This window comes from Amblyomma mixtum, chromosome 7 (genome assembly GCF_055824585.1).
Source record: "Amblyomma mixtum isolate Tamu chromosome 7, ASM5582458v1, whole genome shotgun sequence".
NCBI classification, from domain to species: domain Eukaryota; kingdom Metazoa; phylum Arthropoda; class Arachnida; order Ixodida; family Ixodidae; genus Amblyomma; species Amblyomma mixtum.
Window position 1 is genome coordinate 60,557,312 of NC_143018.1, and position 16,427 is coordinate 60,573,738.

General features: G+C 47.3%; 1 protein-coding gene across 1 annotated transcript in view; it reads right to left on the reverse strand.

The window, feature by feature from the left end:
* The window catches only part of LOC149336230 (voltage-dependent calcium channel subunit alpha-2/delta-3-like), a 168,980-nt gene that overhangs the window by 17,827 nt on the left and 134,726 nt on the right, over nucleotides 1-16,427 (reverse strand). Inside the window, exons 23-28 of the mRNA XM_089552755.1 lie at nucleotides 15,641-15,720; nucleotides 15,490-15,535; nucleotides 15,174-15,325; nucleotides 11,437-11,542; nucleotides 5,219-5,332; nucleotides 1,592-1,704 (exon numbers count right to left, since the gene is read on the reverse strand). Of these exons, the coding sequence (XP_089408881.1) occupies nucleotides 1,592-1,704; nucleotides 5,219-5,332; nucleotides 11,437-11,542; nucleotides 15,174-15,325; nucleotides 15,490-15,535; nucleotides 15,641-15,720 (611 nt within the window). The remainder of the gene's footprint in view (nucleotides 1-1,591; nucleotides 1,705-5,218; nucleotides 5,333-11,436; nucleotides 11,543-15,173; nucleotides 15,326-15,489; nucleotides 15,536-15,640; nucleotides 15,721-16,427) is intronic.

The window sequence follows — 16,427 nt, forward strand, 5'->3', positions numbered from 1 at the left end:
ACCTCTCCGGTTAATTATGTCGTGGAACCCCTCACGCCGTCTCCTGATCTCCGCCGCCGAGGACGGGAGACCGTTCATGTCCAGCGCCTCAAGCCCTACTACGACCCCGCCGTCTTGCCATCATCCTAAGTCGCCAGGATGGCTCCTCTTGTCCCCGGGGCGATTGTAAGGCTAAAGAAGATGCGTCTGATGGTTTTGCGAAGACGAAGACGAGGTGACAGTGCTCTCGAGAGTCTTTGGCCAGCGCTACGCTTGTGTGTCTTTCGCCGACCTGATTCCGGACTGCTGCCGTTGCTGTTCCCGTCGCCCCAGTACCTCGTAATAAACCCCCCGTTACAATACATATAACCAGGCCTCTTATTATTTGCTTCACACCCAATTAAATCGCGGATTTTTTGTAGTGTTTCCACAGCACTGCAGAAATTCATAGAAAAACAGTTTACAAATTCTAGTAAGTTTCATTCCTAGAATAAGAAAAGATAAGCCTGGAGTCACATATCCCTTTACTTTAATCACTGATTCTCGGCTGAGCAAAGAAAAACTTTCTAGTTTATTTTCATGTGAGCATTTGGAGCTAAAGATTAAACGAAATAAACAGCCCCATAAGTTTTCTTGATTACCACGTAGCAAGAGATGTTGCCAGGTTAGACACAACTAGCAATAATGCTTGAATTGATGTGCAGCTGGTTCGAGCACTCTACTCTATCCACTGTGGAGTAGTAACGCTGACGATATAATTACTTCAACTTAGTGGAGCAAAACTGCTCATTCGATCTACTCGTTCATTTCAATCAGAAATAACTTACTGCCATTATAACACCTGTTGAGAACGCGAGCTAGGTCCGGCTGAGATCAAATGAGCCACCTCATGACAGCACGGAGGTTCTTTCACAAAAGAAACTATAACGCGACAAGGATCGAGGAAGAAGCCAGAAAAAGCACTGAAAACGCAGAGCGGTTAGGCGTTTTTCATGATGGCGGCATCAGTTCAACACGCGCTCTCGCTGCGCGGAAGTGCCAGGCGTCTCAGGTGACCGAAGAGCAGCGCTAGAGGCGCGAGGCGTCTCAATAGACCTACATCCGACGCACCGGAGCGTTGGTTCCTCCTCCCGTCCTCTACACGTCTATGAAATCTTAAGTTGACCCTCCGCCATCTTCTTTCGCAAAATATTTCGCAAAAGCTGTACTAACATCCGGTAGCGCATTATGAACTCATTTTCGCTTTAAATATTTCTGTGACTGCGTTCGGCCGCCCTTGCAAAGTACGATCATTAAGTGTACAACCCTTCTCCTCTTCCTTTTCATTCCCCGTAACCACCGAACTGGAATCGCCTTCCCTTCGATGGTCTTGATAGGTGCGATAAATGGCGCTTTCAAAAATGTCTTAGGTTATATTGTATAGTCATGGCCTTCTGTCCACCATCCTTTCACTTAGCAGTTGCGCACTAATTCGAATTTCAAATGCCTGTTATTCACTCCGCTGCCATCTACATGGCCTCGACCCCAGTAGAGAGGGATAACATCAACAATAAGGCACCCCTCTGCTAGCATTCTGATGCCTTGGAGGCTCGAGAGTATGTATCATACTCACCGGCGTCGAAAGGAACGGAGTATATAAAAGAAGTGTTGCTGATCTGGTGAAAGTCGACGGCTCGCCGATAGAAAAGCTCGTCGATAGCTCGCGTGTGAACTTCGTAGAAAGGCCTGCGAAGAAACAAAATAACCACTACTGTAGCATTTCTAGGACACCAAAGGTAACCAGTCTCTGTAAAAGCAAATATTAAAAAGCGCTATGCAAGCTCGTGGGCTTAGGAATCTGCAGCGTGTTTACAGGAGTGTACACTGAATTTATTATAGTGGCCCAGGAAGAGAAAGCCCAAAGGAGGGAAGGAATGCAAGGTGAGTAAAGCAGAAATTTGGGCAAGTTGGTACGTATTCATTTTTGAAACAGCGCAACCAAGACGGGACGTGAAAACTGAGGGGTAAAGACAAACAGGCGCTGACTAACAACTGGGTTTATTGAAAAAAACACACAAATATATAGACAGAGTTAGGAAAGATTAATCGCCACCATAGTCAACTCATGCCACATGTGAAGCCAGATACCCAATCTCCCCTTCGGAAAGGGCGACCGATGGGAAACTAATGCACGTTGCGCCTTTCTCACGTATAAGAAAAGCTTCAATCACTTCTCGCGTCATCTTATCACAATGGCGGAACACGATATTGGTGTTCTTATAGTCGGGGGTACATTTGCATTTCTTGCAACGGAATGCACCTTTAGCGAGAGGGTCTCCTTCAGATTTTCTTTTTTCGTAATCTTTTTCGTGTTGACATTTGCACTTTCTGCAGTGGACCGCCACGTGTGACAGGGGGTCTTTTTTTCTGGTGTTGTCATGTTCCATGAGTCGCTTGTTGATGCATCTTCCTGTTTGGCCAATATATGTGGCGCCACACGAGAAGGGAATTTTGTATACTATCACTACCTCGCAAGGTACATAAGGGGAAACAGGTAATTCAAGCGCACAACAACACGCACACAAGAGAGCTCTCTTGTGTGCGTGTTGTTGTGCGCTTGAGCGCCATGTTTCCCCTTATGTACCTTGCGAGGTAGGGGTAGTATACGAAATTCCCTTCTCGTGTGGCGCCACATATATTGGCCAAACAGGAAGATGCATCAACAAGCGACTCATGGAACATGACAACACCAGAAAAAAAGACCCCCTGTCACACGTGGCGGTCCACTGCAGAAAGTGCAAATGTCAACACGAAAAAGATTACGAAAAAAGAAAATCTGAAGGAGACCCTCTCGCTAAAGGTGCATTCCGTTGCAAGAAATGCAAATGTACCCCCGACTATAAGAACACCAATATCGTGTTCCGCCATTGTGATAAGATGACGCGAGAAGTGATTGAAGCTTTTCTTATACGTGAGAAAGGCGCAACGTGCATTAGTTTCCCATCGGTCGCCCTTTCCGAAGGGGAGATTGGGTATCTGGCTTCACATGTGGCATGGGTTGACTATGGTGGCGATTAATCTTTCCTAACTCTGTCTATATATTTGTGTGTTTTTTTTCAATAAACCCAGTTGTTAGTCAGCGCCTGTTTGTCTTTACCCCTCAGTTTCCACGTCCCGTCTTTGTTGCGCTGTTTCAAAAATGAATGCAAGGTGCACTGATTGTTTTGACTGAGAGCGGTTCCTACCCGTAATGTGAGCAAAGCAAAAATGCTAGCACTGTTAATAGCAACTCAAGAGATAGAAAGATGAAAACCTGTTTCAGAACTTCGTTTTTTCCTCAGCCCGCAGTGACCAAACTTCCTTCATTTTTCTATGTAAATGTGGGGAAACTTTGTGGGAATCCTGGCTTTCCGCCGTCGCCTTTGCGCGGCTGTTCCGGCCTCCCGCGTTGTTTCTCCTCTTTCCCTTGCTCCCGCCTCAGGCGGTGGAGAGGCGGCTGGGTGACTAATCACTGTTATTTAGCCACAGCTCCGCCCCGGCTCCCCAACGGCCTTTGCCATTGGCGCCTTTTGGCGGGAAATCGGGACCCGCTACGGGCGGCCGCGCACGGCGCGACCGTCCGAGCGGGGCCCAGAGAGAGAGATCCCTCCGAGACAGCGTAAGGTGCGTACGTTACTGTTTGTCCGTGCCGGCCTTTGCCGTTCGGACCAGTGCATATACTCGAGCTCGCTGCTCGCCCGCACGTGTCCTCTGACCTGCAGCGGCTCGAGCCTGTCCGGCGGGGTCCAGCGACCTCTGACAGGCGTACCTTGCGTTGATTGCCCACTCTCTCTCGCAACCGGCCCAACGGTCGACACGAGAGAGATCACAGCACTGCCGCGGGGACATTCTCCTGCAGCGGCGTGTTAGCGGCGCGCATTGCTCGAGTCGCTTCGTGCGCGCAGCGGAGCCTTGCTCCTCGCGCGCCCCCGGGACGGGGTGACGATTGAGTATGTGTGTACTGCTGAAGGATGACGTGAATAAACGTCTCCTTTGTGAACTTGGAGGCTATTTCTTTGCGGCGAATCGCCCTCCTCCCAGCGGAGGTTGAGTGCGCTGCAGCGGTGTCCCAGTGTGTGTGTGGTGACGGCTGATCGGGGCCCTTGGCTCGCGCGAAGCTCGAACCCGCGGTGGGTGGTGGCCTGTGTCCACTTAGAAACCCACACAGGAAGTTCATCAGCTATATTTCAGTGACTACCTCTATTTTGCTTACTTCAAGATGAATGCAGCGCAGTGATGGGCGGTTCGAGGTCGCCGAAACAGCCTTTTTATTTCTGTAGCCCACGTGCCTCCCCCCCCCCTTCCCCCCCTTTCTGGAGCTAATGCAACAGACATTGTCATAATTGTCCTTTTTGGACGCAGCCCAATATTTACACTGGACAGTGCCAGCAGCGTTCTGATTGGCGGATTTCAAGCAGGCATCTACTGCGCATGAGCAGCAGAGTCCAATTCGCACGTGCACTCAATCAAGCTGTGAACAGTCAAAAGGTCGGTAAATTGACCCCTTTCCTTGTTTCATCATCATCATCATCGTCATCATCAGCCCGACTACAAACACTGCAGGGCAAAGGCCTCTCCCATGTCTCTCCAATTAACCCTGTCCTTTGTCAGTAGCCGCCACTGTATCCCCGCAAACTTCTTAATCTCATCCGCCCACCTAACCTTCTGCCGTCCCCTGCTACGTTTGCTTTCTCTTGGAATCCATTCCATTACCCTTAAGGACCAGCGGTTATCTTGCCTTCGCATTACATGCCCTGCCCAAGCCCATTTCTTCCTCTTGATTTCAACTAAGATGTCATTAACCCGCGTTTGTTCCCTCACCCACTCCGCCCTCTTCCGATCTCTTAACGTTACACCTATCATTTTCCTTTCCATAGCTCGCTGCGATGTTCTTAACTTAAGCTGAACACTCTTTGTTAGCCACCACGTTTCTGCCCCATAGGTGAGTACCGGTAGGATACAGCTGTTGTATACTTTTCTCTTCAGGGATATTGGTAAGCTACCATTCATGATCTGAGAGAACCTGCCATATGCGCTCCACCCCATTCTTATTCTTCTAGTTATTTCCCTCTCATTTCCCTGTTTACACAAGTTAATTCGCCGGTGACCCCCCCCCCCCATCTCCCCCACTACACACGCACGCACTCTTACACTCTTCGGCGACTCACTCTCACTCACACACTCACTCGCTTGCTCTCACATTCACTCAGTCAGTACTCACTTTTCGGAGTTGCTGTTTTTTTCCTCCTCACTACGGTGGTCCGTGAACCGCAGCAAACCGCTCCTCGTAGCCACAAAAGTCATCACGATTCCATTGCTCTTGAAAGTCGTGTCTCTGCGTTGGTCGCGCGACACGCACAGCGGCGTGCTTTCACAACAGCCTCAAACGATGCGCAGTCCCTTTTTTTGCGCACATAAATTACCCTACACGAGTCGCCAGTTGATCCCATGCATACCACAGCGTAATAGAAGTGCACCAAACGCCGATGCTTTTCTAATTATTTGTGTTAGTATTACGTGTAAGCATAGAGACAATAAAGAAAATCAGAAAAACAAACATGTTTTCCGTTACAGATGTCTAGGCACACTAAACACTGCTAGTGGTCTCCGAAGAATTGGTACGCTGCCAGCAGAATTAGCGGTAGGGCAATGTATGAGCGTTTAGAAAAGTGTAAAACTGGGTAGAAAAGCTGCAGTGTCCTTAGAAATTGTAATTTACCTGCTAGAACAAGCGCGTAGAGCTTACGTTAAAATTTTGTGGCATTTCTAGCGGTCCGCGTCAGGTCACTTGTGTCACATGATACGTACCTGTTTTCCACTAGGCGTCAAGCAAAACATGTAACGCTGGCATATGCCACCTGTTGGCGCTAAAACACCGAGATCTGCTAGTTCGCCCATGTTAAGCTGAATCCTATTTGCTTCCTTCCAGTAGATATTATTTTTGTCTCTTTATGCGGCCGGAGGTTTCAACTTGAATATGCTGGTTTAAGGTTAAAAGGCGCAGTTTAAATTACTGGTTTTACGAAGTGATCTCTGATGTTCCTGTCCATGCAGAAGCATGCGCGATTGCTAAGAAAGGTAAACTTTTATCCCCACTCCCGAAGTTCTTACGTAAGCGCAACACAGAGAAAAACACGGTAGAAAGGTTCACGTTACCTGGGTAATAAGGCCAGAAGCCTATGAAGGGGGCTAACACACACCAAACACACAACGACAGGTTAGAAACGCCAGGGTTCAGTACGAAAGTGGGTTTTGCCTTGGACCAAGATGGCGGCGAAGCCGCAAGCTTCTTTCTTTGCGTTGACTGGGGTTTGCGCGATCGTTGAGCGCCGTCGGATATCGAATGATGAGCGATAAGCCGTTCGACCGACTATTCGGCAATGTATCAGCTATGGATACCTTGTAGGTTAACATAATCGTAAGAAAAATTGGTGTATCTCAAACCCGAAGCGTGACTTAAAGACAGGGCCTGTCTGGTCCGTTTTTCGTTTACCACATGTTCTTAGTGAGTAACGAAATCCGCACTGCATTCCGTGCCTGCATTTGAATTCGTATTCGAGTCGTGCTCAGTCTGCACCCGCAACGCACTAAATTCGCACCTCAATCCAAGCCCATTTTTATTTCACTCGCGCTGAATCTAAAACCAATTCCCACTAAAATGACATCCGTTGATGGTTAAATTATTTTATCCACAGGTGTTCGATTCGTGTAATCTCGCATTCGATTCGCATTCGATTTACATTCAGTTCCTGCTCGATCAGCACTCGATAGGCATTCGATTTGTTTTCGCTCTTTCTCCGAGTATGAGACCTATGCGCGTTCTACGTGCAGTGTGTCGAGCGCCTTTCACTATCCGAACAGTCGATCGAAAGGCTTTTCCCACACCTCACTTCAAAATTGCAATCAACAAGGAAGTTCGTTTAGCCTTTTTATTTTTTCTTACTCGTATTACTGAGCCCATGTACCAGTCACTTTCAATCTACAAACTGAGACACGACCCAGTAAACTGCACAGTATCTTTTGAGACACCATTGAAGAAACAACTAGAAAAAGCAAAGGTTAGCATTCTCACCTGTGACTCCTGAAAGCATGGACTACTTACCGTCACGCAGCGTGTAAGATTTAGTTAAGAGGGGGTGGGGGAGAGAAAAAGAACGGCAAAGCACAAACACACAAGCCTCGCTACTACGAATGCGAGGTAAGTGCGCTGCTGGTACACCGCTTCGTACTCGAACTGAACTGAGGAGTCTCCTCCTGTAGGGGTCGGTCAATAAATGTTCTCCTCTTCCTCATCCTCGAACTCGACACGCCCGCTGACTCCTGACTGACTCCATCGTGTCGAGTCGAGTTTATGTGAGAAATGAGAAATGTAATATGCACGACTTCGAGTTCGTAAGACTTTGGCGGAAAGTCAGGCTAGGGTCATATACAGAAAAAGCAAAAGAGGCGACAAAAGATGCCTCGGAGAGAGCGACTGATGCAGCTATTACAGAAATACGTCACCTCAAGAAGTAAACCCGACGCACTTGCATCGCATTCGCGTAAACGCGGCTATAGTGAGAAAGCAGAGTGATGTAAGGTTAGAGCGTGGATCTGTTTACACAAAGGTTTTAGTGACTCCCGGAGGTCATCGGTATCGTAAAAAATGCGACGCGTTGAAGAAATTGCGACTTGACGCAGCTGATTTTTCATCGCTAGCCTGAATAATGTTCGCTTATTGAATCCTGTTCCAAACTACGAATAGTCAAGGCTATTATGATTCCCCAGTTTTACAACATTGTATACAAACTGGTATTCAATTCAATTCAATTCAATTCATTTATTTTCAACTCGAGGTTGAAGGCCCCCAGGCGTAAAAGCTGTTCTACGACAGCTTGAAAGGTGCCTGGGGGCCCATACAAAGCAGCAGTGGTTACAAACTAAATTACAGTGTAAGTACACATCTTCCTACAATCATTAGAACAACTATACAGTACAATTATTAACAAAACAATCGTTGTTAATGAGAATTTCAGGTGATCGGCGTACGGCCTCAATTCTTGCTGAACATCACAAAACATAGCGGAATTGACATACAATACAAAGTTAGCATGGTTATTTTACACAGGTTGTTTAGTGGGTTACAAAATACTGTCGCATTTGTTTTTTACTGTAGGTCTCGAAATATACATCCTTCTTTTCATAGTCGTTCAGAAGAAATGGAAGCAGGTACTGTAGGGACTGACAGAGATAATCGGTGCGGCGGTGTGGTACAAACCATCTGATTTTCTCAGCGGGAATGCCGCAGGAAAGTACTTCTGAGGTTTTTATTTCACGTTTTTTTGTATTTTTGTAATCACGTCGAACCTTTACTGCCGAGCAGAGACAATGTTACGAGAAACGCGCACTTGTAGAGAGCCATCCGGTGCGGTCAGCACACTATAATAACCACAAGCTTTTACTCGAAGTCGCTTTCGCCGCCGCACCTGGCAAAAACAATGTTTCAGACATTCACTAGTCCGCCGCAGCTGAAACTAACAGGAAACAGCAATGACCTAAGTCTTAAGGGCGCGATTTCACAGCGTCTTCCCGCGAATAACGCTCCATGTGTTCGTGCGCATAATGCGCGACTTCCAGGAACAGCGTTTGTGCTAACTGCAATGGGCAAGGAAAGCAAGCGTTGGCAACGGACAGGTTAGACATAGCAAAAAAAAAACACAACACACGCTAGCAAAGAACTCAGTACCGCGGAACAACCATGACACGATCAACGCCGCGTAAAGCACGCCAACAGGTAAAACAACTGCCCGCCTAAAGCGCATACGAATACATGCGCTAAAAATCAAAACGCAATTAAATCAGCCACTAGGTGCGACAGAAGGCGACCTCCACAAAGTATAGACAAATGCTCCGTGAAACGAAAGGCAAGGAAAACCGCGTACTGTTCTTCAAAATAATTAACTTAATTTACAACGCACAGACTGGGACTTTGTTCCTCTATGTTCGAAAGCTTAAACTACGTCGGAAAAGCCAGAAATATTACAAGCTAAACAAAAAGCCGCCACTACTAAGGATATAATAGAAAGGTTAGAAACCTTCTAAAATTAGGCAAGTGTTGAAGGAGGTGTTCACGTCACATATCTCGCTCTGACATATCTCAACTCATTGCATAACCGCTGATACCACCTTGAAATAAAGTTTGTTGATTTAAAATAATTGAAAAGGTAGTGATGAACGAAAAACGGACGTCTGGCTAGTGATAAAGACAAAACACAATAACTGCAACGCATAAGATGTGTATGTGACGCGCCACTCAACAGGATGTACACAACGAAGCCTACGTCGAGATGTCCGAAGATTACACCATGAGAACGACTGAAATGCTAAGCATATAGAGCTCTTTATGAGAAGCGCGAAATTTAAAGGTACCCTGAGCCCGCCGTAAATCGATATCACGAGAAAGGTCCTCTAGACTGCGGGGAGCCTTCAGTCCTACGCACACCCAAGAATATTTCCTAAACGTACAACAGCAGGGGTCAAATTAATTGCAAAATATTTATGTATTTCCGGTTTCCCTTCACTCGTATGCTCTCCGTTCTCCTCCGACTTGTGCCTCCGAGAGCACCAGCCCACTAACCAACGTCACTGCCGATGCCGTTTCACATGGGAACACGACGCACGCCGCCATCTTGAACGGCGCCTCCCCCCCCCCCTAATGTTATCAGCAGTATTGCGCCTTTTGATGTCATTGAGCAGCCGTGTAAAAACTACCGATACCTTACTTTTTGGTGCCGTCCGTGCGTGCTGCGCACCGCACAGGACAATGAAAGTTCGCGAACATGTTCACGCCGGCACAGTCTACAACTGCGTACCATAACTGACGAAGGGAGGCAGGTGCGTTCAGCACCCCCCCCCCCCCCCCCTAAAAATATTCCGAAATATCTTCACCACAAAAAAAAAAAAAATCACTTCCGCTCCGTTCATAACAGCAACCACGACAGACCGTAAAGCACTTCTGTCAATATGCAGGGCCCCAGCGCGAACATCCGGCACAATTATGACGCAACCGTCGATTATAGTGGCTTTTATAGCTGGTTGAGCAGCACAACAAAAAACCGAGTTACTAAAGAACGTACACTGATACTCGGCAAAAGTGTAACATTCAGGCACGCGATACATATCACAACAAAGCACTATGGGTCGTGTCTCAGTGTGTCCAAGGCAATTCCCTGATTTAAAGAAGAAAATACGTAGGTTATGCACGTTCTTAAACGTGCCCCGAACGAGTTAATAGCAACAACTCATATTCTCAAGCTATTACTTGTCTGTCATGACTTAGGGTACCACCTAAAGTAGCGGCAGGATTATCACATCCTAAACTTTAACGGCTTGGAACAGTCGAACTGAATGCCTATGACAACGAAGTTTCACAGGTCAAAGTTTTTTCATATTCCCTTTTTTTTTTGCGCCAACATCCTCAGCATGCACATGCTTGTAACTGCTTGTCTTTTTTTGTCCGAAGTTCGTGAGGTGTTTTTTTCTCAAATTTCAAATTAAATAGCGCCACTGTTCCAAGCCACAAGCAGGAAAACCGGAGGCGTAAGGGTGAGCGCACTGCAAATAATGTGCAGGTCCAAGATGCAAACGTCACGCAGTTATGGTCGGGGGAACCACAGCTGGCTTGGCTGAGCAAGATTCCGCGCTGTAAGCAGCTACCAGCTTTAATTAGATTAAACTGCACCTGTAGTGACGCCACCTACCGCCTTCAGTTCCCCTCTGATAAGTAGACTTAGAGGGCGCCTCAAGGTCACACACGCAACGCCAGGCCTTCAATGAAACCAACAGAGCATTAGAAGCGAGCTCTAAGCGAGGGTCCGCTGAATATTATCCACAGTTTGCATATTGTTTGTTCATTAGTAATAAAGAAAAAATGGGCTCCCGAACAATAAAGAACATAGAGCGAACGCAACTACTGAGCGGTTTGTAGCCATGTAACACTGGCTACAGGCTTGAAGATTACCTGTTGGTTATCATAAGTAAAACTAACAAAAATGCATACTACTTAGCAAGGATCCATACTAAGTCATCCAGTTTTTGCACATAGTAGCCCTTCACATATCCTTCTCTCTTATCAGAAAATAAACCAAACAACGCGGATCCACGGCCTAGCCTACGACCATCGGAAGCTGTAAAGTCGATGTCTAGGCTGCGAGCTATAAAAGACGGAGCACAATATTTTGTCTCCAAGTATAAGTACAAGAGACATTTTAACTTTGCTGCCTAGACCGGCACTGTTTGTCACCAGTTGTGATGAAGGAGAAGCTCCTAACTTGAGATATCTGTCCTGCGGCTTCCGTTACTGGGTGACTAGGTGACCCTTGACGAGACCTTGAGGACTACCCTCTAAGCCTTCCTCGTTATTCGCGGCGAACCGTGGGCAGACAGAATGGCGGTGCTTACTTTGAAACATGGGAGTAGAGCTGTTTGGAAGGTTGGCGGGCCATTATCTTCTCCGGACTGGTCACCTTGGCGTCGAACACCAGGCTCTGCACGAGCTCCTTGTCGCCTGCCAGCCGCGGCAGCAGAGAAGGGCGACGCTAAAGACACTCGACGACATGACATGGACAAGCGCAGAAACATCGCAACAGTGGCAGCAATAATTGTTGTCGTTAAAAAAGCAAAGTGTGACAAAAGTTAAGCACTATACTTAAACACTAGACTCGCGCTAGCTGCAAAGGTCTCTGGCTATACCATAAGGGCGAACCATCAGCTCTTCAATATCTCCGCGTTTGCAAATCAGACAACGAGTTGGTCAAATGTTTAGGGGAATCCCCCAAGGTGGAGTAAATTACTCCAATGAGTAATCACTCCCTTATTACAAATTTACTCCACCTTGGGGTATTCCCCTAAACATTTGACCAACACTGTTCCCACTTCGAGTTATTGATCAATTCGCTCTCGCCCTACCATAAGCTTGCCGTCCCGGTTAGCTCAGTTGGTAGAGTGACTGCTCCGGTGAAGCGATGGTCCTGGGTTCGAACCCCGGACCAGGACGAATTTTTCTTTAACTACGAAGTTTCTGAGAAAGCTGTATAGCTTTCCTTCGTAGCCGTATGGCCGCGCTTAGGTGGATGCCAATGAGTAATTACTCCCTTATTACAGACAACGAGTCTGTATAAGGTGATCATGGTTTGGTTTGGTTTTATGGGGTTTAACGTCCCAAAGCGACTCAGGCTATGAGAGACGCCGTAGCGGAGGGCTCCGGAAATTTCGACCACCTGGGGTTCTTTAACGTGCACTGACATCGCACAGTACGCGGGCCTCTAGAATTTCTCCTCCAAAGAAATTCAACCGCCGCGGCCGGGATCGAACCCGCGTCTTTCGGGTCAGCAGCCGAGCACCATAACCACTGAGCCACGGCGGTAAGGTGATCATGTTTGGCCTTGGTTCTGAGGTTGTCTGTGCAAGCACCTGACAATACAACTAGATGGACTGTTCATTCTGTGCAGGGCTATATGGCATCTGCGGGGTAGAAATCGCGGCGGGAAAACCGAGGAAAATTGTTCCCTGGTCCGAGCACGATGACTGCCCGGATGCAGCCTCCTATTCTTGTTTCTAGCATGTTATCTCAGCAAGCCAGCCATGAGCGGCTCATCGGCTTAAGCACTTGGGGTGTGCTGTCGGCTTCAGTGGTTAAGTATTTCAATGGAGTGTCCCATGGTTCATTTTTTTTAAATCGATGTTGATTGCCTCAGGCCATAAAACGATATGCAATGATAGATAAGGATGCTTAAATAAATGAGAAAAGGTTCGCTGATCTAATGAAATCGAGTAGTGAACGATGATGAGGTCTCTATGTCCAAGCGGTGTACGCAGTACAATTGCTGGAGCATACAGGGGAAACAAGCCTTCTTAATTGTTCACCATGAGAACGAACGCTGGTGGCGAGCAACATTCTTAAGGCGTCCCTTGATGGTAACAAAGATGATTTATGGCCTATGTTGGTTTAACGTCCCAAAGCGACTCAGGCTATGAGGGACACCGCAGTTAAGGGCTCCGGAAATTTCGACCACCTGGGGTTCTTTAACGTGCACTGACATCGCACACTGGGCGGACCTCTAGAATTTCGCCCCCATCGAAATTCGACCGCCGCGGCCGGGATCTAACCAGCGTCCTTCGGGTCAGCAGCCGGGCACCATAACCACTGAGCCACCGCGGCGGCACCTGTTGCTAACGAAGAGTAGAATGGGCTTAGTTATAAGAACCAAAAGAAAATTGCCCGGCCCGCCGCGTACTTGGCCAAGAACTCGGTGTGAGGATCGGAAACCTTCGACGACGACACGTGGCTGAACTGCGGTCGCCTCTAGTCTCTGCATCGTTAAGACCTCGAAGTAGCCTTCAATGTGCCGTACGCAGCGTAAAACTACACGGTTTTCAGGGAGTCCCAATCACCTCCTTGCTGTCTTCAGGCCTTTAGAGGCAAGGAATGCAGATGTGTCGTTTAGGCAAGAAGACGGTTGTCAAGCCTTCGAGGAAGGACCGAGTGTAAGGCTTTCGCGAGTATCAACGCGCATCGCCTCCTCGGGCCTCATGACCACAGAATTATACAGCATGCGGAGCCACCGTTGTCGGACGAGAGTCCATTCGAACCAAAAACTGTAAATACAACAGACAAAGCGAGATTTCTAGTGTTTTCGCGCTTGAGGAGAGTCGGCCAGTTTAAATTCCCTCCTCACTACCTGATACCTATGCCTGCCGTGGCCACCATCTTGCGGCTTCAGATCACGTCGTGATTTGAATGTGCTTCACTTTTCACGCTATGTCAACCTTCGGTTTCACGAAATAGCGCGCTCGGCCAGGGTATTTGTTCGCACTTCTTTCCGATGGTTAGAATGAACTACAGGCGATTGTGCTACTTTCTCGCTGGAGCATCTTTAGGCCGTCATAGCCGTAGAAAGAAAAATAAAACGTTGCCAAGCAGTGAAGTAATCTTCACAGAGGCCGCAGTAATATTCTATGCCAAGCAGACAGAGACTATGGTGAAGTATAAATTGCTTAAATACCGTTCGTAACGCGACTGTTCATTCCCGTTCGAAATGGCGACATCACGAGGCTTATAATCTAGGGCAGTCGCAGGATCCCCTCAGCCAGTCAGGTTTTATGAAACTTGCGCAAAAAGTCCATAATCCTTGCTTTCTCGTTCACTACTAATTTACTAATCACTACTAATCGCTATTAATTTTTCTCCCTAGAGCTGGCGAAACTTCCGGGACCATTTGTTTAAGTTAACCATAACGATTTTACACTGCTTGTAGCGGAGGATCTCGGAAGATAAAAATAAACGAAAAAGAAAAGGCGTCAACTCCGATGAGTTAAATGGCTGCTTTTAACGTGCCCAGCGCACAAGGTTTTAAGCGCTGGCTCCTTCCGCTGAACAAAAATGGCGCGCTCCGCTTGACCTGCCAGGCTTTAGATCCTCAAAATTCCGAAGTCTTCGGTTAAACGCCAATGTCGCTGCTTTCCTTTTAAAGCATCTCCGAGCACCGATAGCACCGCGGGCTTTACTTCGCGTTCGTAAACTCTGAGCGCGGGGGGTTAGACGTGAGAACACTTGCTGGCGCGTCACAATCGGCTCCCACAGAATGGTCCCTTCTTTCCCTAATGGCATCGATCTGGAGTCGCCTCAGCCTTCCTGGCAACTTTGTATCCCTCAAGAAAAAAAAAAAAAGAGGAGCTTTGATGATCTTGCTCCACATTAAGCATAGCGGTCGTATACACAGGAACAGGAACGAGACAAAGAGGGCGCCTTGGGTAACCCTAGAAGCTTTCGGTGCGAAGAGTGCAGCAGGCATCGCGGACCATGTGACAAGAGAACGCTCCAAAGGAGACTAAAAGAAACCGACGATAAAGGAATTAGGCTGGTTCGTCGCTCCCCGAGCACTTGTCTTTCAGGGCTCTTCTTAAGGCTCTTATCTCTTCCCTCCTTGTCTCTCGCAGTATCGCTCTTACGTGACCCATTGAAAGGATAAGTGGCAAGTTGTAAGAGAAAACAAGGTACTGCACTTATGTGATCGGGAAGGGTGGCTGCGTAGACGCTACTTTGACGAAGGCAAAATGAAAAAGATCCACCTTTATATACGATGTCTGGGAGGATTCGGCGACCGGCATTAAGCGCCTGCACCACTGTGTGTACTTACAGACCATGGTGTTGTAGAACTGCCTCTTAGAGTCCGGCTTCCATTTGTAGCGTTCCGCAGTTTCGGAGGGTTCTTTCATGACGCGTTCCAGAAAGTCTCTGATTATCGTCTCGGGCGTGTCGTACGTGCTGTAGATGTCGACACAGTATTCCCTGCAAGCAAAGAGGGCGCTTCGAAAAACAGGACTGCCGAGCTATAGGGCGCGCCGGCAAGTGCTCCGATGATCGCCGTTATCAAAGTTAACAAGTACAGAGGTAAGTTAGGCAGGTATACAAATATCGCTAGATGTATGATGAGTGATAAATTGATGAGGTACCAGTCTGGATGAACCCTCCAGTTATCGCCTTCGAAGTACTTCCTCCCTACAAGAAAAGAAAAAAAAAGCACGCGTATGTATTTGCTTCGCGTGCCTTAAAGCCGGCTAATTGAGTACGATGCTTATCAGGTGCATATAAAGGGAAACTCACAGTCCTCTTCCCTTGATTGAACCTGCACCTCGCCCAGAATTTCGGTGGAACCGTACGGCTGGGGAACGGCTATACCGAACCTGGAAGGAGGTGGAATAATAATAAAAAAACAAACTTTGACATCACTGCGGCAAGCCGCATTGGAACAATGCGAAAGCAAAACCTCCACATACTATATCGACGTCCGTGGCTGTTCTGACGTCCATGTACTCTATCGACGTCAATGACTATTTTGACGCCTAAGCGTATTTTTTCTCGTTTAACTAATTACATCTCATCAACTAGATTTCTCCTACGGCAACATTTTAACGCACACTATCTGTCACAATCACACTTTCACACATTTATCTATCCTCAGAGAACGGCGTAATCGTGCGGACACGTTTTGGAGACGCTTTTTGCTGACGCGACAGATACATTTAATGGTTTCGCATTAATAAAAGCGTGTCTTCTTGGCACCTATATGTGGTGTTTATCGATTTATTTAATGAGCTCGAATAGATTCACGGCGCAAATAAGCAAGCCTAATGCAAATACTTATATCGACGAGACAAACTTATCTAGCGTCAACTATGCTAGGGTGTCCTAGCATGTTTGGGCCGGAACCAATTTTTTTCTTGGCTTCTTTGAATAAAAAAAAATTGTGAGGTCAAATTCACCTTCCAAATTTATAAAATTACTGCCATCGAGTACAAAGCAAGAGACACCTGCATGTGGCGTGTGATTTTCGCTAAAGTTTACCATGAATGATAACACTCTGAACGCCGACCAGCGCTTAGCGGCAACG